This window comes from Arvicanthis niloticus, chromosome 1 (genome assembly GCF_011762505.2).
Source record: "Arvicanthis niloticus isolate mArvNil1 chromosome 1, mArvNil1.pat.X, whole genome shotgun sequence".
In the NCBI taxonomy this organism is placed as follows: domain Eukaryota; kingdom Metazoa; phylum Chordata; class Mammalia; order Rodentia; family Muridae; genus Arvicanthis; species Arvicanthis niloticus.
The window spans coordinates 16,708,296-16,735,806 of record NC_047658.1 but is presented as its reverse complement, the minus strand read 5'-3'; the positions used below and the strand labels follow the sequence as shown (position 1 = coordinate 16,735,806).

Below are 27,511 nucleotides of genomic sequence, written 5' to 3'. Positions count from 1 at the left end.
CCTCAAAATCTTCCACCATAATGACACATTTTCTTCAAGAGGGCTTTTCTATAAAAGATTTTTGATGACCTTAAGAAACAACATACGAAGGCTTCACCCTTTTTAATATCTACACAAATTTCTTTTTATAAACTTTTCCTTACATTTTAAAGGAAGCTGGAAAATAATTCTAGTTGGCTTTTTCTACTTTGTGGGTTCTTCTTTCTTCTACCTTTCTCTATGGCTTCTTCTACCCTTTTAACCCTCTAATGCTAGATAGGAGAGAGAAAAGGAGAGGGGAAAGAGAGCAACATTATTTTAGACTACTTCCTGCTGATTGGGGATTTAGAGTTCCTTGGGGCAAGTTTGATCTTTACTGTCAGGATATCTAATTTCTTCTTCTTTTTGTTTCTTTGTACACAACTACTTAACAAACTGCAAACAACAATAACCAACTGCAACCAACCACCAACCAACATCCTACCAATAACAACCCACTTCTCCTGGCCCTAGCATTTATATACCCTCTGAAAAGTTCTCAGAATTCCAAATGTCACACAATCACAGAAACTTTCTGCAGCTGGCAAAATCATGCCCTTGCTAGAGCATGAGGCAAATCATGGCAGCTATGAAGGAACTGCATACCCTACACCTGAGATTAAAACGAAAACACAGTCTTATAATAATTCTGTGTGTTTTAAGGAAACCAAAACTCCAAATTTGTCACTAAATTTCCCCCTTTCTGCTTTAAGCCATTAACTGTGCTGTGTGTAGTGGAAAATTATAAACAGAGGCATTATCTAGAGCCAAGTCTAGATCAGCACTGCTTGCGGTAGCAAGCATTGGATCTGTAATCCTTAGTTGAAGATTTTCAGTCTGCACATTACTCATTGGCTGACAAGAGGCCAATGGCTCATACTTGTTGCTATGGAGCCTTGATCCAGAACCCCCATTTTGTTTCCTGGCTGTATGAAATTGTCTTGGATACTAATGATAAGCCTTGCTACATTGCCTGCACACCCCTGGAAGCCTAAGCCTTCATTCTGGTTTATATATAGAAAAACCATTACCCTTAGATATGCCATGTTTACAATTTTGTTGCAAATGACTGTATTTTCTACATTTGAAGCACCAAGCATTTTGAGATCTGAGACCTGTGGGGGCTTGGTCACTGTCTCTTTGCAGATAACTCTATTTCCCACAGTTAAAGTAATGGGTATTTTTATATCAGAGACCTCTAGATATATATAGCTTGACCTATGATATTAACATGGTACATGATAGAACCATATTGGTCATATCCTTTATCCATTATTCCATAAGCACTGCCCATGCTGCTAATGGTCTAATAGCTATATCATATTTAGTATTTGCATTTTCAAACCTCAAGGTCTCTATCAACACCTGCCTTTTATCTGAGTTTGATATGACTCAGTTCACAACTGAGGTTAATCTTTGTTTAAAAACAAAAATCAGTGAAGGCTTCTTCAGAGCCTGGTATAATCTTTGTAAATGAGGAGGACCTTTCACTGAGCTTTGCAATTTTGTCTCAAGCTCCTAGGGCCAGTAAATGCCATTGTTCTCTAGTGGTATCATGAAATTGAATTTGTTCTTTTATATTAGTGTACCACCCTTCCCACAGAAACTGATCTTTGACTATTATATTCATTCCCCTCGCTCTATTTTGTTGTTCAATATTCACAGCTCTTTCCCCCCACCATGTTAACCATTGTGACTGCAGACTGGCCTCCAGTACAGCTGTCACCAATCCCTCCCAGTCTTGGAGAATAATTTTATTTTGAATAACCCAGTCATTTAGAATTTGTTTTATATAAGGCAAGTGCATCCCATTTGAAATCACAGTCTCTTTAAAATGCCTTAGATTTATCATTTCGATAGGACACCATCCTATCTTATCACAAGCTTGTTCCTCTCCGTTAGCAGGCATATGACGTATGACTACTGGGAAAGCTGATGATTTCATAATCTGGGGCCGTGTTTAAGATGAACTCTTTCTTTTACAATGGGCTGTTTCCTCAGACTGTCCTCTTGCCTTGTCAGCTTTTCTCTGACCTAACTGCCCTCTGGTACAATTTCTTTCTGTCTTTCCTCCTCTGGAAACTCCCATTCCCTTGTTCAGTCTCTGGGACTGGGCCTTTTGTTCTCCCTTTTCTGGTGCTCTTCGCCTCCCTAGCACTTTCACCCACATTTTTTCCAGTTGCACAGCCAACTCTGCAACCCTTTTAATGAATACAGAGCAGAGTGAACCCTTTTGTTTTCCCATGTCAGCAATTTGTTGTTTTCTGGGTTCCTCCATTTCCAGCTGCAGTTTTCCCAGCCATTCTCCCAAGCTTTTTTAAAACAGAATATAGGAGGAAGAAAAAGAAAGACCAGAAAATCATCTCTGGGAGCACAGCAAGAGATGTCCCAATGGAAGCAGCTGCAATAAATTTTTTTGCTGGTGTCTCGAAAGAAAAACTCCATTCCTTTGTCCCTGCTGTTTTCTCTATGACATTTGAAATCAAATTTCCCATTCTGCCTAGCCCCACATCAGGGCACCACTTATAGCTGGCTTGTGCTGCTTTGTGGGATCTTCTTTCTTCCACCTTTCTCCACCCTTTTTCTTCAACCTTACAACCCACTAAGGCTAGATAGGGGAGAAAAAAGGATAGAGGGGGAAAAAAGACAGACAGTGTCACTGTCAGACGATTTTCTGCTTATCAGGAGTGTCAAGTTCCTAGGTGCAAGTTTGATCTTTGCTGTCAGGATCTCTAACTGCTTCTTCTTGTTTCTTTGCACAAGACTACTTAACAAACAGTGACCAAGAGCAACCAGCAAGCAACCAGCAACCCACCACCAACAGCGCTGCCTCTTGGGGCTCCAGCATTTATATAACCTCCGGAAAGTCCCCAGAATTCCAAATGTCACACAATCACAGAAACTACTTGCAGCTGGCAGAACCATACCCTTGCTAGAGCACAAAGCAAATCATAATCAGGTTCTGTGAAGCAGCCCCATACGGTATGCTATACCTGGGAGAAAAATGAAAACATATTCTTATAATATTTCCGTGTTTTTAAAAACAAAAAACCCAAAACTCTAAACTTCACTACATGAGTTTTCACATTGTTTACATTCACAGATTCCCTTCTAAATTAATAATTTTTAATGTCTTAGGAAACATGGTTCTATTTCCATTATGAGTTATTCCATACATTTGAAGGGAATGGTTACTTCAGAAGGCTATTCCACTGTACACTCAAACTGTTACATATGAATTTTTCCCCGAAGTTGAAGACGACTGTAAAATTAATTTATCACATTATTCATATCTACCCCCCACACACACAAATGAAATTTCTCTCTCCTAAAAGAATTGTGATACGGTAAAGCTTTAATCAAATTATTTACATACATAGGTTCTTCCACAAATATGAATTCTTTCATGCCTCCGAAGCAAAGAAGGATAAATAAAGATCTTACCACATTGTTTACATTCATTGAGTTTTTCCATAGCATGGATTTGTTTATGGTTTTGAAATGAACTGTAACGTCTGAAGATTTTACCACACTGTTGACACTGATAGGATTTTTCCTCAGTGTGGTTTCTTTCGTGTTCTCGGAGGGAACTACGAGATTTAAAGGCTTTAGCACATTGCTTACAACCATAGGGTTTTTCACTACTATGAGTTCTTTCATGCATTCGAAGTAAGGATGGGTAAATGAAGCACTTACCACATTGTTTACATTCATAGGGCTTTTCCCCACTGTGAAGCTTTTTATGGACGCGAAAGGAACTGGGACCTCTAAAGGCCTTCCCACACTGTTTACATTCGTAGGGTTTCACACCACTGTGAATTCTTTCATGTGTTTGGAGTAAGCAGGGATAAATGAAGGACCTGCCACATTGTTTACATTCATAGGGCTTTTCCCCGGTATGATTTCTTTCATGGACACGAAGGGAACTGTGAGATTTAAAGGCTTTACCACATTGTTTACAGTTATAAGGTTTTTCTGCACTGTGAGTTCTTTCATGTATTCGAAGTAAGGAAGGATAAATATAGGACTTTCCACACTGTTTACAATCATATGGTTTTCCCCCAGAGTGAGTTCTATCATGTATTTGGAGTAAATATGGATAAATGAAGGACCTATCACACTGTTTACATTCATAGAGATTTTTCCCAGTATGAATTCTTTTATGTCTTTGAAGGGAATTGTGATATCTGAAGGAATTACCACAGTGTTCACATTTATATGGTTTTTCTCCAGTATGAGTTCTATTATGCAACTGAAGGGATCTCTGACATACGAAGCTTTTGCTACAGTGTTTGCATTGGTAAGGCTTTATGTCAGTATGAATTCTTTTATGTCTCTGAAGGGAATTGTAACTTTTGAAGGCTTCACCACACTGTTTACAAGCATAGGGTTTTTCCCCAGTGTGAGTTCTTTCATGTATTCTAAGTAAAGAGGGGAAAAAGAAGGCTTTATCACACTGTTTACATGGATAGGGTTTGTCCCCAGTGTGAGATCTCTCATGTAGTTTCAGTAAGGAGGGATAAATGAAGGCTTTACTGCACGTCTTACATTTATAGGGTTTCTCACCAGTATGAGATTTTTGATGCATTTTAAGTAAATACCGATTAATAAAAGATTTAGTGCATTGTTTACATTCATAAGGTTTTTCTCCAGAATGAATTCTTTCATGTACTCTTAGGTCACTGAGGCGTCTGAACGCTTTCCCACACTGTTTACATCCATAGGGTTTGACACCACTGTGAGTTCTTTCATGTATCTGGAGTAAGCAGGGATAAATAAAGGACCTGCCACATTGTTTACATTCATAGGGCTTTTTCCCAGTATGATTTCTTTCATGGACACGAAGGGAACTGTGAGATTTAAAGGCTTTACCACATTGTTTACAGTTATAGGGTTTTTCTGCACTGTGAGTTCTTTCATGTGTTTGAAGTAAAGAAGGGTAAATGAAGCACTTACCACACTGTTTACATTCATAGGGCTTTTCCCCAGTATGAACTTTTTTATGGCGCCAAAAGGAACTGTTAACTCTAAAGGCTTTACCACACTGTTTACATTCGTAAGGCTTTTCCCCAGTATGGACCCTTATATGTGACTGAAGTGATCCTTGACAGATGAACACTTTATTACAATAATGACATTTATAAGGCTTTTCCTCAGTATGAGCTATTTTATGTTTTTGAAGAGAACTGAGATTTCTGAAAGCTTTACCACATTGTAGGCATCCGTAGGGTTTTTCATTGGAATGAGTTATTTCATGTTTTTGAAGTAAAGAAGGATACATGAAAGATTTACTACACACTTTACATTCATAGGACCTTTTTCTTGTATTAATTCTTCCATGACTTTCACGGGAACCAAAAGAACTCTGAGATCTACCAAATGGGTTGTATTCATTATCAATTTCTGCACTGTCATTTCTTTCATGAGTGTAAAATGATTTAGCAGAAAGACAAATTTTTTTCTTCTGTTCACAGTGCTTGTCTCCAACAGGAGTTTCTTGATGTCTTCCAAGTGAGCTAGGAAAACCAATGGATGTGCTGCAAACGTTATAAGGCCTACTCACACTGGGGCTTTGCGTATATGTTTGAATAGTTGTAACAGAATTCAAAGTTTTCCAGGTCTGTTCACATTTATATTGCATCCTGCCACTTTCATCAAGCTCAACTTTTGTACCAGGGAAGATGTTTGTCAGATTTGGTGTCTTGGTGAAGATGTCTCCAGATTCACCACCTTCGGTACTCTCATACAGTCTCTCAATACACATTCTGTTAGAACAATGAAACACACATTAGCAATAGTGGTTTTACTCACGTTTTGATTATTAGTCAGACTTGGATATGGTCTACTCCAAAATAAGAGAAAGTTTAAGCATTCTGGTACAGGTGAATGGTTTGAAATCAAGTGGACTTGTGATTTTCTGATACGGTTCCCACAGAGTTGTCTTAAAATGCATTTCTTAGAATTGCTTCCAAATGAACTAAAGATGACTAAGTTTAAATCTCTGCGTATTTCTTTTTCTTTAAATTTCATAGTATATTAAGATTAATTCATGGAATCTCTGCCTCTACATGGACCTTACCTTTGACTTCTCCTAGGATTTGTGTGCTCGTCTTCCATGCTTTGGTCTTCCCATTGGTTTTCTAAAAAGGAATTTCAGGTACATCATGAAAAATTATTATATATTGCATAAAAACTATCATTTATAGTTTCAGTGTACATTGTAACTGTCTGATTTATTCACCAAATTCTATTCTTTCCACATCCACGACACAGTAGAACATTGATAATCCAAATACATGTTCTCTAATGAATAAGTGAAGGGATGATGATAATCTTACCGACACAAGCAAGGTTATTGTAGATCTCCAGCATTACATCTTTGTATAGATGCTTCTGAGAAGAATCCAGCAAAGCCCACTCTTCCTCAGTGAAGTTCACATCCACATCCTCAAAGGCAACCAAATCCTAAAGCACTCCACAAATACGCGCAAGAGAAATGATGAGATATAAGGCACTATACATCTAAATTCAACTGATAAGAAATTGATGAATTCTGTAGTCTCCAAACATTTTATCTGGTGACCCAGATAGACCTCAAATAGTGTTGAGACTCCACTAATACCTGGGCACAGGGAGTAGGATATACTGCTGGGCCACCCCAATTTGTCTCTTTAAGATGATATCTAGTCCCTTCCATTTAAAAAAAAAAAAAAATTCTATTATCCTATCATCTATAAAGCATTGTTGCTGGTACTTAAAAATTCCTAATAAAAAAAGCTTAAGCTTTGAAGCCATAAGGGAATGATATGTTCTAACACAGATTCCATACACATAAACTAGAAGATTAATTCACTTAGCCTAAATGATTTATGCAAGTATTGTGGCATTTTCTGAATTCCTGTGATCCTTCTGAGTCTAATACAAACTATAGTGTTTAGAAGGTCCGCCTCCTTGTAGTTCCATGTTCTGCTTCCTCCCTTAGGGTGTCTGGATGCCACTGTACACCAGGCTGGAAAGATGAAGGGGAGCTGAGAATGGGTGATATCTGCAGCATCCTGGTCCCCCTCTGAGGATTTTCATGTTACAGCTCTCTTAGAAGATATTCAATAAAACGGCTTGTGTACATACCCTTTATTCAGGGTTAATCAAGGGCTCTATATAAACCTTGGAGACTGGAAAGAGGTTCTTCTGAGGGTAAAGTTTTATTGTGGCTTAAGGTTCTGGAAATACCCCATTTGCACAGAGAGACATTCCATAAATCCCAGGGGCTTGCTAAGCATATTCTTATCTGGAGAGAGGAAGTTGAATCTGTAATTTTGCCAAGGACTATCTGACATTCCTCAGGTTGGGCTCTTAACGCAGGGAAGAGAAAGTCTAACTGGTCTTTCTTATAGAAACTTTCACGTGCCACATCTTCTTAAATGGAATTTGAGTACATCTTATGTGACCACACCCAGAAAAAAATTTTTTAGAAGCTTCCAAAACAGTTTATTCCAGGCCTAATTATAATGGAATGACTTTTGAAATTCCACTGAAAAATGTCAAATCAGAATAAAATAATTAAAAAGATGCCATGTATTTTTAGGAATTTGAGGCCAACCTGTATAAGACAGGTGGCTCCAATGTAAAACTGGGTTTTACTTTTGCAAGCTAGAAATCCATTCTTCTTTGTGGAGTACCCCAACCTACGCAGTCTGTAATCCCTTATAGCTAAACAGGAGGACTGCCCTAATCTAGGAATACCCTTTGGAGTGGCAGTCAACTCTTAGGATTCAGGATGGGTCTCATGCCATCCATTCCTTTTCACTCACCCTGTGACACTATAATAGCAATGGGCCTAAACTTGACACCAACTCTCAAAAAGAAAGAACATAGTTTCTCCTGTAATGAAACTTGGCTACTGTACACATGCCAGCAGTATGAAAGCTGATTCCTCCATTCCACATTAAACACCATCCTGAAAGTAGATTTCCTTTGTTGACCTAAAGTCCTAGTTTCCTTCTATCTAGGCTTTCATAGACCCGTAGCTTCAGGAGAAATAGTTTTCTTAATAAAGCCTCTTAACTAGCCCGTCTTCCTTAAATCCAGGCCTAAATGACACCCTTGACAATTTTTCTTTTGGACATATTCAAGCACAAACTCAACCTTCCTTAACTGTTCTGAGTCTCCCTTCCACCTAAGAATTCTGTTACTACCTTCCCTTTTTACTCATCTCCCTCTGTTCTTCCTTTCTACATGTAAATGTTTCCCACCTCTTCCCTACCTATCTAGATAAATTCCCCCATCACACTCATTCACAAACTTCACATAGGTCACAGAGAGAGCTATTAAAAGCCATTCTGCCTCATTCTTTCTCTTTACATGGTGACTATTGGGTACCCATCCACATGGTAGAAGGGAATAATTGTATTCTGCAAGTTATCCTATGACCTCTACATGGACATTGCAACATGCACATACCTACCAAACTACACATAATTTAAAATATAAAAAGTCTAATCAAATACCCTTATATAATAAAAAGACACAGACACACTAATTTTACTTACATGCTTAGCAATAGTAAGAAACTAAAGGTCCTTGTTTTCCAGAATTAAAACATTCTGTTATAAGAGCAGAAAACTCAATGAATAATAAAACACTATTGTTCATAGCATGCAATAATCTCAGTTCTGAAGGGAAGTGTTTCAGGCAAAATTACTATTTTGCAGTAAGATGGTATGTATAATATAAAAAGCCCACTGCTCACGATCAAGGCTGCTCAGAAATAGCTTAGATTTATCACACGTTTGATTCTGAATTTATGGTCACTACATATTCAAGAAATGGTTTACTGTTGCCCAATTTGACACTACCTTCACCCAGACTGTTTTTGTGACTTCATAGGGAGTTATAACCCAATTTAAGATGGTGACTAGAATATTAGAACTATAAGCTCTACAATTATGTTTCTATAAGCCTAGAAAGTTAGGATTCCTTAGCTCTTAGTAATAGCTGACTTTACAGGTTTCTGGTGGGCCACAGTATCAGGTTTCTTCATACCTCAATGGTAACCAATGTTATACCACCTAGGCCAGGTAGGTGTGTCTTGAGACCCTTCACTTGACATGTGTGTTAACTATCTTTGTCAACTTAATACAGGATAGTCATTTAAGAAGAGAAAATCAAAGGAGAAAATGTCACCATCAGATTGGTCTGTAGACAACTCTGTGAGGGCATTTTACTGATTAATGATTGGTGTTTGAGGGTTCAGTTCATTTGTGAACAGTGCCAGGCCTGGGCAGACAGTTCTAAGTTATATAAAAAAGCAGGCAGGGTAAGGATGGGAAGCAAGCTAATAAGCGCTGTTCCTCTACGGTCTTTGCTGCAGATCCTGCTTCTAGATTCCTGCCTTGTGTCCTTGTCCTGACTTCACTTCAAGATGGACTATATAAGCCATAAGATGAAATAAACCCTTTCCTCCTTCGTTTGCTTTTGTCGTGGTCTTTATCATAGCAATGGCAAGCAAACTAAGATAATATCCCTTTTAAACTTGGGCAGAGTCCAGGGCCTATATTTCTCTAGTCTGGCTCTATACAGACTTTGATCTTTTTTAGCCTCAGTTCTCAGTCCTCTCTAATTCCATCATCACTTCTGTGGTACAAGGTGTGGGAGACCTTGTCACTTTTTACAGCACAGTCTACCTATGTGCAGTTATCAACATCTGCTAGGCCACTTCTGCAGCTTTTTCTTCTATTACCAATTCAGTTCACACTGCTAAATTGAAAAGGACCACTCAAAGAGAAGCCCTTTCAAAAAAAATCATACATGTATGAGTATTTTTTCCTGTATGTACATGTTTGTACCACATGTCTGGTGACCAAGGAGGTCAAGAGAGGGTGTCAAACCACCTGGAATTGGGGTTACAAACAATTCTGAGTCATCACATGGGTGCTGGGAATTGAACCTACGTCCTCTGGAAGAGAAGTTGGTGCTCTTAACCAGTGAGCCCTGTCTCTATAGCCTTCATCAGGAGAAGCCTTTTATTGAGCTGAGTGTCTCTAGACTGCTCAAATGAACTGAGCAACCAAGTTAAAGAGACTGCTTAGAAAAGCAGAGGAGCAATACTTGCAGCAATTACAGCAAACCTTTCATGCAAATAAAGGACATGGTGAAAACAATCACAGCATTGTCTCTTTAGCAGCATCGGTTACACCAGTTCCTCTGATAGCCCACCAGATGGGTTCATCCAGTAAGCCCTAAAAGGAAATAGTTGCAAGATCAACAAGACACAGATTCTAGAGTTTACTGAAGGTTGTGAGAGGAAAAGCCTACCAAAAAAAGGCTGGGAAATAACACAGTTGGTAGAGGCTTGTCTAACATAAAAGGGGCCCTCAGTACCCAGCACCATATAAATTAGGCATGGTCACACACAGTTGTAATTCCAGCACTGGAAAGGTAGAGACAGAAGAATGAGAAGTTCAAAGATGTCAGCTACAAAGGGAGTTTGAGTCAAGACTGAGCTAGAGACCCTGTCTTAAAAGCAAAGCAAAACAACAACAAAAAGCAGTTTAAAACACTCCCATTATTGTTTAACTCTGCCTCTTCAATAGTCAAAGCGAGGTTTCTCGAAGCATCTGTGATGGTTTTTTGGTTTTTTGGTTTTTGTTTTTATGTTTTGTTTTGTTTTGTTTTGTTTGTTTTGTTTTTCGAGACAGGGTTTCTCTGTGTAGCCCTGGCTGTCCTGGAACTCACTCTGTATGTAGACCAGGCTGGCCTCGAACTCAGATCTGTGATGTTTTTAAAGCACTAATTTTGACATTAAGTGTAGTCCAGCAGGTTTGGCAAGTTCTTTTGCTCAAGACAGTCTGCACAGCTGGGAACAGATTCCCCCAAATCTTTTGCCTTTTCAGAAAAACAAACATCAAAATTGTTCACAATACAAACACAAAAGAACTTAATCAAACGACTAGTGATCTTAACAGGGCTTTAACAATGTTCAATACATGTCTAGCGCCCCAGAAACAGGTGAGCCCCTGTCACTTATCTGAATTATTCTGTGTCAATAACATGTTCGAGAGTTATAGAGTCAAAAGGCATAGAGTCCAATAGTGGAGAGCAAGAGAAAAGGCCCTCAAATACTGCTTTAAATTTAGAAAAATTGACAGGGTCTTACTACGTACAACTGAGGGTCTTGAAATTCATCATGTGCTAGGCTGGCCTCAAACATACAGAGATCTACCTACTTTTACCTACTGAGTGCTGCAACTAAAAGTATGAGCCACCACATCCAGCAAGTTGTGCATTCTTAATTTTTTTTTTTTTTTTTTTTTTTTTTTTTTTTTTTTGGAGGAGGGAGGTGGGAAAGGTCTTGCATCAGACAGTAGCACACAGTCTACTAGTTACACAGTATGGAATTTATGCTTTGTGGTAAGGTGGAGGAATAGAATTTTAGGCTGCATGACCAAGGTCACAAAAATGCTTTAAGTCGGGGAGGCAGAGCTTGGTAAGAGTACAGTAAAGCTGCCTTGATATGCAGGAATCAGAGGACTGGGTATTGCCCACCCTGTTCACAGTCCTCTCTGCTAGGGCCCAGTAATCTTAAATGGTTTGGACTTTTCTTTTTTCTTTTCTTTTCTCTTTTTCCCTCCAAAACAGGATTTCTCTATGTAACAGTCCTGGCTGTACTGGAATTACTTTGTAGTCCAGGCTGATCTCAAACTCACAGATATGTCTGCCTTTGTCTCTTGAGTGCTGGGATTAAAGGTGTATACCACCACAAATGGTAATCTGGGCTTTCTAATATTTCTAGCCTTCTTAGTTATTTTTTAAAAAAGGAATGAAGAACTTTTTAAAGGGTATGAGGGAAGAGCTGTGGGATTAATGGGCAATGGAATCAGTTTGCCTTCTTACTGAACTGGGGTGAGGCTGGGTTGGGCGGGGGGCTCCCTGTCCTATGATGGACAGTCAAGTTGGTGGCCCTGGGGTTAGAGGCAATCTGTAATCAAACTTCAAGAGGGTATTGGCTATTTGTAAAACCATTTGGAGTTGGATTTGTTGAATTTTGTTTTGTTGGGGTGTTTTCTGAAGAGAAATTTTACTTTTACTAATTCCTATAAGTTGTCTAGGATTTGATGCTGGAATTCCATTTTGGAGAAAGAGAAGGATGACTAAATGTTCAGATATGAATGTGTGGCTGGGAAGAATACTGCAGATAAACAGTGTCAGCCACTCTTCATCCCTGATACTGACACAATTTGGGCAGCCTGAGGATGAGTCTCAGCATCAGTCTTGCAGGCAAAAAATGGAGAGGAGGGAGGAAAATTAGAAATCTTAGAGAGTACGGGAAGACCACAGAAAGAAGACAAGTACTTCTTTGCCCTTACATAGGGACCCAAAGAACCTCCTTAGCTTGTAGGGCTACTCAGTTAATTACCACAAGGACAAGAGGGTCAGAGGGTGAGAGAAAGAATAGGCAGAAAAGGAAGAAGACCTGGATATAAGTGACCTCAGACCTCTTGCAACTGTAATAAGGAAATCAAGAGAAGTAGATATTTAAATAGATGAAACTGGTACCCATTAGGGAATCTTGGAACATCAAATACACCTGAGAAGGAGAGAAAAAGAAACAAGTCTCTTTGTGACTTAAGTTCCTTTTGGGGAGTTAGTCAAAGCCACAATAGAAACTGAAGCTGACTGCAGCACCAGGAACCTACAAGATAGATCTCCCTCTCCCTCATACCCCGCCCCAGCATGTTGAGCTGCTCTGAGAAGTGCACTGTTCGCTAAGTTCCACTGTCCAGCCCAAGGTTGCCCGTCCAAGGACAGCTACACCAAGAACATCTGGGTCCCCTATGAACTGGAGTGGGACTGTCTTTGTTGCCTGCCATTGGATCCCTTGCTCCTTTCTGAATTGCCTAGTTGCACCTCAGTAGGAAAGGAAGTCCTAGTCCTGCTGGGACTACATGTCCCAGGTTGGTGTAATAGCCAAGAGGGCGTTCCCATTCTCTGAGGGAAAGAGGTAACAGGGGGAGGAACTTTTAAGGGTGGGACTAGGAGAGGGCTGAGATCAAAATATAAAGAGAATTTTTTAAATTATATATATTATATATTATATATACTATATGTTATATAGTATATATTATATATTTTATATATTTGTACTACCATATACTATATACTATATACTATATACTATACCATATACTGTATATTATATATATTATAATATTATATATTATATGGTAAATATTGTATATTTATTATGTATTATGTATTATATATTATATGTTATATGTTATTATGTATTATATGTTGTATATTATATATTATGTATTTATTATATATTATTATATATTATATTATATATTAATTATATATTATATACTATATACTACATACTACATGCTACATGCTATATACTATATACTATATACTATACTATATACTATATGTTATATATATATATGGGGGGAAGTTCTCATACTACCAATTTAAAAAGTACACCTTAAAGCCTTAGGGAAAAAATGCAAATACACACATGAGGAGTAGATGGTAGGAAATAACCAAACTCAGGGCTAAAATCAATGATTTAGAAACAAAAAGAACAATACAAAGAATCAATCAAACCAAGAGGTGGTTCCATTTGAGAAAATCAATAAGATACACAAAGCCTTAGCCAAACTAACTAAAAGGCAGACACTATCTAAACTAACAAAATCAGAAATGAAAGGGGAGACACAACAGGCACAGGAAATCCAAAGAATTATTAGGTCTTACTTTGAAAACATATACTTCACAAAATTAGTAAATCTGAATGAAATAAATGACTTTCTAGACAGATGTCATGAAAGGAGGACTGGTCTTTGGTCAAGAGAACAAGAGTAGCTACATTCCCCTTCTAGAACCACCAAACAAGGTCTCAAAGAAAATCTAAAGGAAAGGGATGACTTTCTGGACAGATACCACTTACCAATGTTAAATAAAGAACAGATAAGCTATCTGAATAGTCCTATTACCCCTAAGGAAATAGAAGTAGACATTAAAAGTCTCCCAACCACAAAAAGTCTAGGGCCAGATAGTTTTAGTGCAGAATTCTACCAAACTTTCAGAAAAGAGCTAATACCTATACTCCTCAACTATTTCATAAAATAGAAAGAGAACAAACATTGCCAAACTCATCCGATGAGGCCACAGTCATCCTGATACCTAAACCACATAAAAACTCAACAAAGAGAATTTCAGATTGATTTTTAGTATAAACACTAATGGAAATACACTCAACAATGGCAAACTGATTCTAAGAACACATAAAAAACATTATCCACCATAATCAAGTAGGCTTCATCCCAGGGATGCAGAGATAGTTTAATATACGAAAATCTATCAATCCACTATATTAAAAAAAAAAACTGAAAGAAAAAAAGTCTCATGACTATCTCATTAGATGTTGAAAAACCTTTGACAAAATCTAACACACCTATATCTAAAAGTCTTGGAGAGAACAGGGATACAAGGTGCATACCTAAACATAATAAAAGCAATATATGCAAGTCAATAGCCAACATCAAATTAAATGAAGAGAAACTGAGAACAATTCTACTAAAATCAGGGACAAGGCTGTTCCTATTTATTCAAAATAGAACTAGAAGTTATACCTGAAGCAATAAAACAACTAAAGGAAATCAAAGGGATACCGAACTGGAGAGGAAGAAGTGAAATGTTGCTATTTGTAGATGATATGATAGTATATATAAGTGACCCCAGAAATTCTACCAGAGAAGTTCTACAGCTGATAAACACACTGTTAACAAAGTAGCTGGATGCAAAATTAACTCAAAAAATGAGTAGCCCTTCTCTATACAAAGGAGAAAAAGAAATTATGGAAATAACAATAATATAAAATATCTTGGGGTAACTTTAACCAAGCAAGTGAAAGACCTGTATGAGAAAAACTTCAAGTCTCTGACAAAAGAAATTAAGAAAGAGATCCAAATACGGAAAGCTCTCCCATGTTCATGGATCTGTAGAATTAACATAGCAAAAGTAATCTACATATTCTATGTAATTCCCATCAAAATTTCAATACAATTCTTACACACAGACCTTAAAAGAGCAATTCTCAACTTCATATGGAAAAACTAAAAACCCAGGATAGCTAAAAACAATCCTGTCCAATAAGAGAACTTTTAGAGGTATCACCATCCCTGATTTCATACTACACAGCAATATTAATAAAAACTGCATGGTAGTCATATAAACAAAAACAGGTTGATTGATGAAAAAGAATTAAAGACCCCAAAATAGACCCATATATCTATGAACTATGAATGCTTGATATTTGACAAAGAAGCCAAAACCTTACATTGGAAAAATGAAAGCATCTTCAACAAATGGTGGTGGTTTAATTAGATGTCTGCATGTAGAAGAATGCAAATAGACTCATGTGGTGGTTTGAATATGCTTGTCCCACTAAGTGGCACTATTAGGAAGTGCGGCCTTATTGAATGAGGTATGATCTTGATAGAGGAAGTATGTCATTGTGGGGGTGGGATCTGAGGTCTTTATGCTCAAGCTCCACCTAGTGTGAAAAGAAAGCCTCCTCCTGGCTGCCTGCAGAAGAGACTCCTTTTCTGGCTGCCTTTGATCAAAATGTAGAACTCCAGGCTCCTCCTGCACCATGTCTACCTGCATGCTGCCATGCTTCCTACCATGATAATGGATGGAACCTCAGAAACTGTAAATCAGTCCCAATAAGATGTTTTCTTTTATAAGAGTTGCCTTGGTCATGATGTCTCTTCATAGCAATGGAAACACCAATCAAGACAATCCATCCTGCATAAAACTGAACTTCAAGTGGATCAAAGACCTCAACATAAAACAAGATACACTAAAAATCTAATAGAAGAGAAAGTAGGAAACTTCCTTGAACACAGCAGACAAATTCCAGAGCAGAATACTAATAGCTCAGGCACTAAGATCAACAATTAATAAATGGGATCTCATGAAACGGACAGCTTTTGTAAGTCTAAAGACACCATCAATAGGATAAAACAGCAGCCTACAGAATAGGAAAAGACCTTCGCCAACCCTACACATAACAGAGGCCTAATATTCAAAATATATAAAGAACTCAAGCAATTAGACACCACCAAACCAAAGAACCAAATTAAAAATAGGGTACAAAACCAAACAAAGAATTTTTGACAGAGGAATCTCAAATGGTCATGAAGCACTTAAACAGATGTTCAATGTCCTTAATCACCAGAGAAATACAAATCAAAAGGATTTTGAGATTCCATCTTACAGCCAGTCAGAATGGCTAAGATCAAAAACTCAAGTGTCAGCACGATGCTGGCAAGGATGTGGAGCAAGGAGAGCATGCCTTCATTGCTGGTCGGAGTGCAGACTTGTACTACCACTCTGGAAATCAATTTGGCAGTTTCTCAGAAAATTGGGAATAGTTCTACTTCAAGGCCCAGCTATCTAATTCCTGGAAATATACCCAAAATTTGCTTCACTATACCTCAAGGACCCTTGCTTAAATATGCTCATAGCAGCTTATTTATAATAGCCAGAAACTGGAAACAACCTAGATGCCCCTCAACTGAAGATTAGACTTAAAAATGTAGTATGTCTACTATTCAGCTATTAAAAGCAAAGGCATTATGAATACTGCAGGCAAATGGATAAAACTAGAAAAATATCATCCTGAGTGAGGTAACCTGGAACCAGGAAGACATGTATTCACTTATAATTGGACATTAGCTGAAAAGTACAGGATATCTACACTACAATCCACAGAACCAAAGAAACTAAATAACAAGGAAGGCCCAAGGAAAAATACATGAAGAGGAAATCGTACAGTCATTGGAGGTAGATAATGAGAGGGAACTGGGTGAGAGAGGAGGTGAAGAGGGCAATGGGGATGAGGACCAGATGTAGCAGGAAGTAGGCAGGAGAGTGCTGGGAGAGGAAATGGAAATCGATCTAGGGCATCTCTGGGAAGGGGGAGGCCACAGTGAGTGTATGAGAGTGACCCTAACTGAGGGTCCTACTAGTGAGGAATATGGAAATTGAAGTGGCCACCTCAAGTACCTAGGCAGGACTTCCAGTGGAGGGAGGTGGACATCAACCCATCCACAAAACCTTCAACCCAGTTTGTCCTACCTACAAAATGTGCAGGGATAAAGATGGAGCAGAGTCTGAGGGAACGACCAACCAACGGCTACCACAACTTGAGACTCACCCCAAATGGGACACAGCCAAACCCTGACACTATTAGTGATACTCTGCTATGCTTGCAGAGAGGAGCCACATGCAGACTGAAACAGATGCAGATACCCATAGCCAAACATCAGGAGGGGCTTGGGGAGTCTTGTGGAAGAGTCAGGGATAGAATTGAGCAAGCCAGAAGGGTCAGGGACACCACGAGAAGACCTACAGAACCAAAAAACCAGGGGCCATAGGAGCCCACAGAGATTGAACCACCAACCAAAATGCATGCAGGGGCTGGACCTATGCCCCCTACAAGATGATCAGCTTGGTATTGATCTGGGTTTCCTAACAATTACAGTGAGGGCTGTCTTTGACTCAGTTGCCTGCCACTGGATCTCCTTCCCCTAACTGGACTGCTTGGTTGGGCCTCAGTGGGAAAGGATGTGCTTTAGTTCTGCTGGGACTAGATGCCCTAACACAGTGTAGTACCCAAAGAGGGCTTCCTCTTTTCTGGAGAAAAAGAGGAGGTCATGGGGGAGGGATTTGTAAGGATGGGATTGGGAGGAGAGAGGGAGGAAGGTTTCGATCAGGATGTAAATTAAATTAATAAAAAAATAATTTTATGGTTGTGAGTCACAACAACATGAGGAACTGAATTAAAGGCTGGCATTAGAAAGGTTGAGAGGAACTGCCACAGGGGGGATTGGGGATTCAAGCTAGGCTCTCAGACTTTCCTGTAGTTCCATTCAGTCCCACCTAGAAAAAACTGTGTAGGATAGAAAAGCTCAGTGCTAGGGCTTACGCATTCAGACAGATGAGGACATGAAGGACACTTCTCTCCGGAGACCTTTACACTTGTCACTCAGTGTCCCTTGAAGTACATGTAGGGCTGGAGAGATGGCTCAGTAGTTCAGTGTGCTATTTTGGAAAACCTGAGTTTGGTTCCCAGCACTCACTTCAGTGGCTGATGACAGCTTTTAACATTACCTTCAAGGCCTCCAACATCCTCTTCGGGCCTCTGTGGGGAATTGCATACATGTAGCGTTTATACTGAGAGACACATACATATACAAAACATAAATAATCCTTAAATTAATAATTAGGGTGCTAAAGAGATGTCCTAGTGGTTAAAACCACTCTTAAATAGAACCCAAATTTAGTTTCTAGCACACACATGGCATCTGAAAAGCATCTAAAACTCCTGTTCTTGGAGATCCAAATCCTGTTCTGGCCTGCACATGCATGTGGTATATGCACACATACAAGCACATATTCATACACATAAAACAGAAATAAACCTTCAAAAAAAGTTAAAATAGGATAGGGGCTGGAAAGACCCAGTAAAGGTAACTATCTCCAAGACTGCTGCCCTGAATTCAAACCCTGGGCCAACACAGTGGGGGAACCTATTCACACAAGTTGTCCTCTGACTTCCACATGCACACTGGCACACTTGCCAGCCCGCAATGAACAAATATGTATTTAAAACAAAGAGAATGCTCTCCCAAAAGATTGTAAAAGGGTAAAAATGAATAAAATTTTACTAAGTGGGACCTGAATCTAAATATAACCTGCACCATTCAGAACTTCTAGAACATAACACAGAAAACCTAGAGGGTCTTAATGTTAGCAATGTGCTGCTTTCAGGTGCCATGCCAACACCACTACCAGTGCTCGCACACAGGCAAGTGACATCACCAACATTGAAGCATTCCTTGTGCTGGACAGAGCTTATCAAGTACCAGGGCCGCCGGGGCGGAGGTGGGGACGGGTTAGGGAGGGGGAATCCTGGTCCCAGTACTGCTAGCCCTGCCCCAACCCCGTGAGGATCCACCACATCGGATCCACCCCATCTGGGGACAAGGGTCCCTTGCTCACCATAACGCGACTTCCAGGCACACCCGCGCTCTTCTCATAATTTGCCACAGCGCTGCTATCCATACAGAGCAGCGTCTCCAAAGCCACTACCTCAGCCTTAGAGACTAGCAGGTAGCATGGCGGCCAAGAAATCCCGCCTCCCGCTGGCACTCGACTGGACTGCCTACTTGGAAGCTCTGATTGGCTAGCAATGTTTGAATGACAGCAACCGTAGGCTGCAAATGGCTGAAGGGACCAGTACAGCTAGTCACTTCCAGCTCTGCCTTCTGCCCTACGTGCGGGCATGAGCGAGCTCCAGTGAGATATACATTTACACAGAACGTGTTTCTTCCTCCCAGAGCTGGCTTGGCTGTCTTCTTGCAGTTAGTAGGCACTCCTTGCTTCAGAGAACAGGGTCGCTCGTGTGCACTGCTCACTACACAATACTGCTTAAATGCAAATCTCCCTGCATCTGCACCAGTTCTGCATCCTTTAGCGGAACTAAAAGGACTGGAAAGGATTGTGGCTCTCCCTATCCTTTTAGCTCTCCTTTCCACCAAAGGGAACTTCTGTCACTCACGCCTCTTTAGCCAATCAGGGCATCGGGACATGCGGTTCCCTCAGAAGCACAGATAGGAGGCGGGTCTTCCCTGCAGGAGATGCTCAGTGTTCTGCTTTGCCTCTGGGGGAGAGGTACGGAGTGGACCCGAGTGCAGTGTGCTGTGGCCCCGCAGTGCGGAGCCATGAGAACGGCGCGGAATCGCGCCACGGTGAACGTTATGTAAGCGAGTAGTGCCATCCCTGATGGAGTAGGGCATTCGACCAAGTTGGCTGTGGTCATCTTTCCCGGGGTTGAGGCGGGTTGGCAGTGGAACAGCCAGCGTCCTGTAGTCTTCGGAAACCTGAAATTGACCCCTCCTAGCGGCCCCTGGGCAGATCCTTCTGGAGCATCTCAGCCAAAGGCTCTGCCCAGCAGGCCAGAAGCTTCTGTTAAGAACACTGATGCTGTCTGTGTGGGCCTTGCAGCAGTGATGATTTTGGTGGCTTTTATTGCATATATTTTAAAAGACCGAGTCTCATTAAATAACTTTCTCTGGCTAGAACTTGGCATGTAGACCAAACTGGCCTAGGAGTCACATAGATCTGCCTGTCTACACCTTCTGACAAATTGAAGGCATGGGCTACTCTAACTGGAATAGGTGGAGTTTTGGTGTTGGACCATAAGGCAGTCTAGTTTCTTTGTGGTTAAATTTCTGATTATACTGTTTTGTTATTATTCTGTTCTTTCCCAAGTGTTAGTATACCATTTTTATTATTGTAAGGTTGGGACAATCTCAAAGATCTCTGTCTATGTATGTAGAACCAAACATTCATCAGTAATGATCATTTTCTTGAGGATCCGCCCAACAGTTACCTAGCAACAGCCAGGTAAGAGCCAGGCTTGATATAAAAGAACTGTTTTCAAGCTCTCTCTCTCTCTCTCTCTCTCTCTCTCTCTCTCTCTCTCTCTCTCTCTCTCTCTAGATGTCCTCAGCTGGCCTCTTCCCCTCGGTCTCTCTTCTCTCTCTTTCTGTTCTTCTCTGTCCCCTCTTCTCTGCCACTACCCACTTCCCCAGGTCCCAAATAAACTCCCTTTTATACTAAGCCCATCCTATGGCTGATTTCTCAGAGGGAACGCTTTGGCCTACCCAGGCACTCCCTTTGGCATCACTGGCTGTTTTATAAACCACATAAAAATTAATATATGATATCTAGATTATAATTTATTCTTCTCAGATCTGTGATTACATTGACAACTAAGCTAACTGCAGCTTAACAGCTAGAGAAGGGGCAACTAGCTCCTTACCCCAAGGTAATCCACTACTATATTAGCTCATTAGTCATTTCATTAGCTAGTTAAGACTACCAGATCCCTTACCAAAAAGACAGAAACTCCAGGCAGTGTTGGTGCATGCCTTTAATCCCAGCACTTGGGAGACAGAGGCAGGCGAATTTCTGAGTTCAAGGCCAGCCTGGCCTACAGAGTGAGTTCCAGGGCAGCCAGGGCTATACAGAGAAACCCTGACTCGGAAAAAAAAAAAAAAAAAAAAAAGACAAAAACTGTAGCAATTTAATAGCACCAATGATGACAAATACAGACATGCAGAGGGACATAAAATAGGCCTTTTCACACATTTCTAAAGTTATATTGAGATTCAAGATTTCAAATTAATACTAGTCAATATATTCCTTGGGATACATATTGAGAACATTATTCTACCTGAAATTTTCAGGAATTCTTTCTACTTACCATCTTGCCTCTGCCAAATACAGGACTGAATTTGCCTTGCTCTGGACCCTGAACTAAGTCAGCTCTTCATTCCAACTTACAAGGTTCCATAGCTTCTGTTTTCTCTAGGTCCTCATTTCAGCATTCTTTGTTTCAGTCAACTCAGGTAAATATCTCTGGTGTTGATACACAAAATTCTGTGCATTAGGATAGAAATATGACATATTTTTTTTATGATTTTGTATCTATTTGGATTTCTAACTCATGATTAAACCCAGTGGATAAGAAAATTCGTATTTTATTTTCTCATTGCCATTGCCTTGCTAAATATTTGAGAATATCAAGAAAATTTCCAGTTTTCCTTTCTATATACAGTGTCTTTTGAATTACCACAAAGTAAAAATAAAAGTATGAAATTTGATGTTAAGGTCATGATCTTATGAAAATTGACGCAAAAATACCCAATAAAATACTCACAAACCAAATCTAAGGATACATCAAAAACATCATCTACCATGATCAAGTAGAGTTCATCCCAGGGATGCAGGGATAGCTAAACATACAAACATCCATTAAGGTAATCCACTATATAAACAAACTTAAGGGGAAAAAAAGAACTCATGACCATCTCATTGGGTGCTGAAAAAATCTTTGACAAAATAAATCCAACACGCCTTCAGGATAAAAATCTTGGAGAGATCAGGGATACAAGACACACACCTAAATAAAATAAAGGTATACAGCAAGCTGATAGAAAAACCTCAAATTACATGGAGAAAACCTTAAAGCAATTCCATTAACGAGTACAAATCAAGGCTGTCTACTCTCTCCATATATATTCAATACAGTACTTGAAATTCTAGCTAGAGTAACAAGATAACTGACTGAGAACAAGGGGATACAAATTGGAAAGGAAGAAGTCAAAATATCCACACTGGCAGGTGATATGATAGTATATATAAATCACTCCTGAAATTCTACCAGAGAATTCCTACAGATGATATATACCTTTGGCAAAGTACCCACATACAAAATTAACTCAACAAATCAGTAGCCCTCTTATGTACAAAAAAGAGATAGGCTGAGAAAAAATAAGGAAACAACATCTTTCACAAAAGCTGTGTGAACAGTGAACAGGAAGTGTGTATGTGTCAGGGGGTAGGGGATAAATGGAGATGGAGTCGACCACAGTGCCAGGCAATGAGATTCCAGAGACCAGGGTCAGAGTATAGATCTAATGTTAGTGCTTATTACACCAGCTTATATATAGCTTTTTAGCCAATTGAGGTATGTTTATGTGTTCTAGGGCAAATCAGGATGCAACAGGTGTTGTTTAGCAGACTCTAACTCACCAGTCCATGATCCTGTCCAGGAGCCTATAGAGGAAGGTCCAATCCCAAAGAGATTTCCATGAAGACAATGGAAGCAGCCACTGCCCTGGCCTTGGGTCCTTTGTGTTGACTGACCTGTTAGCTGGGATCCATGTCATATCATATACTGTGTACAAGAAATTAGACACCAACAAAGCAAATAACACAATTCAAAATGGTGTGCAGAACTAAGCAAAGAATTTTCAACTGAAAAATCTCTCATGGCCAAGAAATACTTAAAGAAAGGTTCAAAGTCCCTAGTCATAAGGGAAATGCAAATCAAAACATCCCTGAGATTCTATCTTGCACCAGGTAGAATGCCTAAGATCAAAACTCAAAGTGGCAGCACATGCTGGAGAAGTTGTGGAGCAAGGGAACACTCCTCTATTCTAGTGGGGTACAAACTTATACAACCACTTTTGAAATTAGTTTGGTGTTTTCTCAGAAAATTGGGAATAGTTCTATCTCAAGACCCAGCTAAATCATTCATGGGCATAACTAGATGTCCCTCAACTGAAAAGTAGATAAAGAAAATGGGGTATGCTTACACAATGCAATATTGCTCAGCTATTGAAAAAAAAAGTCATGAAATTTGAGTGAGGTACCACAGACCCAGAAAGTCATGTATGACATATACTCATTTATAAGTAGATATTAGCCATGATGTACAGGATAATCTTGCAATAATTCACAGACCCAAAGAAACTAAGCAACAGGAAAGGCCCAATGATTCTCATTTAGAAGGAGTTTCATATGCCTTAATATATATATATATATATATATATATATATATATATATATAGTGTGTGTGTGTGTGTGTGTGTGTGTGTGTGTGTGTGTGTGTGTTGGGCCTTGGACAAGGTAACTCCATTTAACCTGTTACCTTCAGTCACGTAGGACAGGTAGAGGGTGTGACTAACAAGTCTCCACCTCCAGAGATTTAAATATTAATGAATTATCAAAAGGCCAGGGGCGTAGCTAATTAAGTTATTCCCTCCCCTTTCTCCCTTCCCTATAAGATTGGCCTCCCCTGGCTTTTTTTTGGGGGGGGGGGGGAAGCGTATACCACTTGCGTCCATTCACCATGCCATGAACAATAAAAGCTTTGGAAAACCGGACTCCACGTGTCCATGGTCTCTCCGCCTGATTCCCAGCTTTTGGAACCAACAGGAACGTTTGTTGCAGGTCCTCCTGCTGGGGAGGAGCAGTAATGGCTGGTTTAGAAGCAGTGGGCCTAGCTCTGCCATGTGGCATCTGGGTGCTCTGGCAGAGAGGTTCTGCATGTGTGTGTTTATGTGTGTGTGTCAGAAGTGGATGGAAAGTTGATGGAAAGAGAAAACTGAGTGGGAGAGGGGTAGGGAGGGAAATGGGTGGAGATCCTGTTAGAGGACAGTGGGGGTGGAGGGGCTGGAGAAGGCTGGAAGGGAGAACAAAAATTGGTGGGTGGAGCACCTCTTGGATGAGACAGAAACCTGTGATGGGTGAGGCTACCAGGAGTCTGGGGATGACTCTAGCTGAGACTCCTGGCAGCTGGAGATTTGGAGACAAAAGTGGCCACCTCCTGTAGCCAGTTAAGATTTTGAGTAGAGGGATAGGGACACCAATCAACTCTCAAAACCTTTGACCCAAATATCTGTCCTGTCTACAAGATGTTCAGGAATAAAGATGGAGTAGAGATTGTGGGACTGGCCCAAATTGAGACATGTGCATGGGACAGAGCCTACCTAGTGTCAACACTATTGATACTCTGTTATGCTTACAGACAGAAGCCTAGCCTGTCTTCTAAGAGGCTTCATACATCAGCTAATGAAAACAGATGCAGAGACTCACAGCCAAACACTAGGTGGAGATCAGGGAGATAGATAGAAGAGGGAAGGATTGAGGGAGGCAGAGGCTTCAAAGACACCACAAGAAGACTTATAGAGTCCACTAACCTGGGCCCATGAGGGCTCACAGTGACTAAATCACCAACCAAAGAACATCCAGGGGCTAGAACTAGGTCCCATACATATTTGAAGTCGGTGTGCAGCTTGGTCTTCCTGTTGTGCCCTTAACAATTGGAGTGGGAGCTGTCTCAGACTCTGTGGCCTGCCTTTGGATCCCTCTGCCCATCTAATTCTAGTGGGTCCTGCTCTTCTCCCCCTAACCTACTCTCTACTACTGGATGCAATGTCCCACACCAAAAATACAGCAGAATCAAAGACACAAAGTCTACACTGGAGGTAGGTAGGATAATTGCTGATCTTCACCTCTCCCTCTGCTCTTTCAAATCGATTCCCCAAGTTTCATCTACAGCTCTGTAATAAAGAGTGTTTTGCAGAATTTCCTCCCTTCCAGCCCCTGTCTACAAGAGATCCCACAGATTTCTCTATCCAAACTTGAATTACCCAACTAATTACACTGTTCCCACCTCAAAATACAACAGGCACTCCTTGGAAAAACAAAAGCCATCCTTACCAGTGAAACAAGGAGAATTAGAGATGTTGATGTCTTCCATTCATATACAAGAGTCATGGCATTCATCCATCTTAAGTTTCTTTCCTACTTCCCACTTCATTATTGTGATTACTTAACCTTTACCTTGTCTCTACACACGGGTTGACTTTTACATAAGCATAAATTGACCTTGTACATGATTTTTATATTGCAAGCCCAATTATTAGTAATAGCAATTGAGCTGGGCAGTGGTAGCACATGCCTTTAATCCCAGCACTTGGGAGGCAGAGGCAGGCGGATTTCTGAGTTCGAGGGCAGCCTGGTCTACAGAATAAGTTCCAGATAGCCAGAGCTATACAGAGAAACCCTGTCTCAAAAAAAAAAAAAAAAAAAAAAAAGCAATTGAAAGACAATATTAGGACACAGGGGTAATCATGAAGGAAATATATCCTCACCCCCAGAGACCAGGTCGCTGTAGTTTTCGCACATGGCAACCTGTACAAAACCCTCTGAGCAGAATCCAGGCATCATCACTTCTCTTGGGAGAACTCTGTGTTCTTTGAACGATTATGGACTATGACATGAAAATTAAGTTCCCACGGTGTGTGTTGGATGGGTCATTTACTTTGCTAAGGGAATGTTCGTTAACTAAAGATCTTGTTCTACTATCAGTAATCTATATAAACTGTTTGAAAACTTCTGTTCTGAGAGGCAAGATACTGTGACCTCTATAAAGTTCCAAGAGAATCTCAGAGAAAAACTTTATTGAACATGGATATTTCTTCAGTTATTTATAGTGATTTGTACACACTTAAGACCTCTTGGTCTTTTCCTTGTCCATTGGTTTCCTTATTCAGCTCATGCTTAGCTAACATGTTGGTGAGACTTTAAGGGTATCATTTTTTATGTTATTAGGAAACAATGTCGCGGGGGCTGGAGAAATGGCTCAGTGGTTAGGAGCACTGACGGTTCTGCCAAAGGTCCTGAGTTCAATTCCCAGCAACCACATGGTGGCTCACAATCATATGTAATGGGATCCAATGCCCTCTTCTGGTGTGTGTCTGAAGACAGCTGCAGTGTACTCATATAAATAAAAAATAAATAAATCTTTTTTAAAAAAGAAAATGATGTCACTACAAACTCCCTGATCCTCTGGCTCTTATGGTCTGGTCTTTCTGCTCCCTCTTCTGAAATGGTCTCTAAGCTGTTGATATACAAGTATTTTTCTACATTTATCATTGATATTAGGCTCCAAAACTCTGCACATTGATTGGTTGTGCTTTTCTGTAGTGTTCACTATGTATTGTAAAAAAAAGTTTCCTTGATGAGGGGTGAAGACAATATTTATTTGAAGGTGTAAAGACAAATATTTATAGATTATAAGGATTTTGCTGGTTTAATAGATTGGTGCCTGTGGCATCTCCTTCAATAACCATGACTTCACTAAGCAGTTAGCATAATTTTCCCTCTGGTTGATTAGGTCTTAAGTCTAATTAAAGCTGTTGTTTACTGTCAAGGTATATATGCCACTACTTTACCCTTATTTATTGTGCAATAATATGTGAATAGGCACCATAGCTAAACTCTTGGTTGCTTGTCTTTTTTGGAAACTACCTTCTGGTACCATAATAGCTAGTTCCAGGGAGGGAGCATTCAGCACAGTTCCAGCTCAGGAATCTCTGGGCCCTGTCTTTTGAAGTTCAGTGTGTGTGTGTCTTTAGCAATGGGTACATGCCTTCCACTTCTGTGGCCAGATACCTAAAGCAGCAATAGGCTGTAGGTTTTGAGAGTCTCTTGGATAGCCCTGGTTAACAATTCAAAAGAACTTCTCAGGACTGCTATTAGGATTTTAGTTAGTTGATCTTCAGTTTGTAGAAAGAGGGTTCTCAGCTCAGGTAAGTAATTAACTATATATGCAGCTTTATAAACAGAATTATGTAAAGTCTAGTTTCAAGGCATATAGTTAATACTATAATTGTAGTTGTTTTAGATATCCTTATATGGTACTCTCCATCCATATTTGCCTCTCTCCCTCTTTCCTTAGGAAGCTTCCTTTTCTGTTTCCCATATCAGATCACTTATGTCTCATGACTGTTTCAGGGACATTTTTATTATGTTATCCTCCCTCCTCCTCCTGTATTAACTTCCTCCAGGAACCCTTTTTCCTATTTCCACTACCAGGTAATTTGTGTTGTGGTATTCACCTTTACATTTCACATTTACTTCAATGCACATCCCTAGAAAGCTCCCAGTTACCCATTGTATTTTTGTGATATGTTTTTGTTAGAAATATCACTCACAGAATGGCTAACATTAATGATACCTTTCCAGTATAAAATAGACACTCATTACCCCAAGGCAGCAA

At 39.9% G+C, this 27,511-nt stretch overlaps 1 protein-coding gene across 7 annotated transcripts; it reads right to left on the bottom strand.

Annotated features, from left to right (window-relative positions):
• Positions 1–3,355: 3,355 nt before the first annotated feature.
• Positions 3,356–19,649, bottom strand: LOC117710490 (uncharacterized). 7 transcript variants are annotated; one of them, XM_034505336.2, is made up of 5 exons: positions 19,093–19,251; positions 18,202–18,232; positions 6,357–6,483; positions 6,098–6,158; positions 3,356–5,783 (listed from the first exon to the last, which is right to left on the bottom strand). In XM_034505336.2, exons 2-5 carry the CDS (start codon positions 18,217–18,219, stop codon positions 3,383–3,385), a joined length of 2,607 nt encoding a protein of 868 aa, XP_034361227.1. In that variant the 5' UTR covers positions 18,220–18,232; positions 19,093–19,251; the 3' UTR covers positions 3,356–3,382. The 7 variants fall into 7 exon arrangements, with proteins under 7 accessions (XP_034361227.1, XP_034361238.1, XP_034361246.1 ...); XM_034505347.2 differs by having other exon boundaries at positions 6,357–6,491; positions 18,017–18,232; positions 19,093–19,227; XM_034505355.2 differs by having other exon boundaries at positions 18,017–18,232; positions 19,093–19,227.
• Between the last annotated feature and the right edge of the window lie 7,862 nt (positions 19,650–27,511).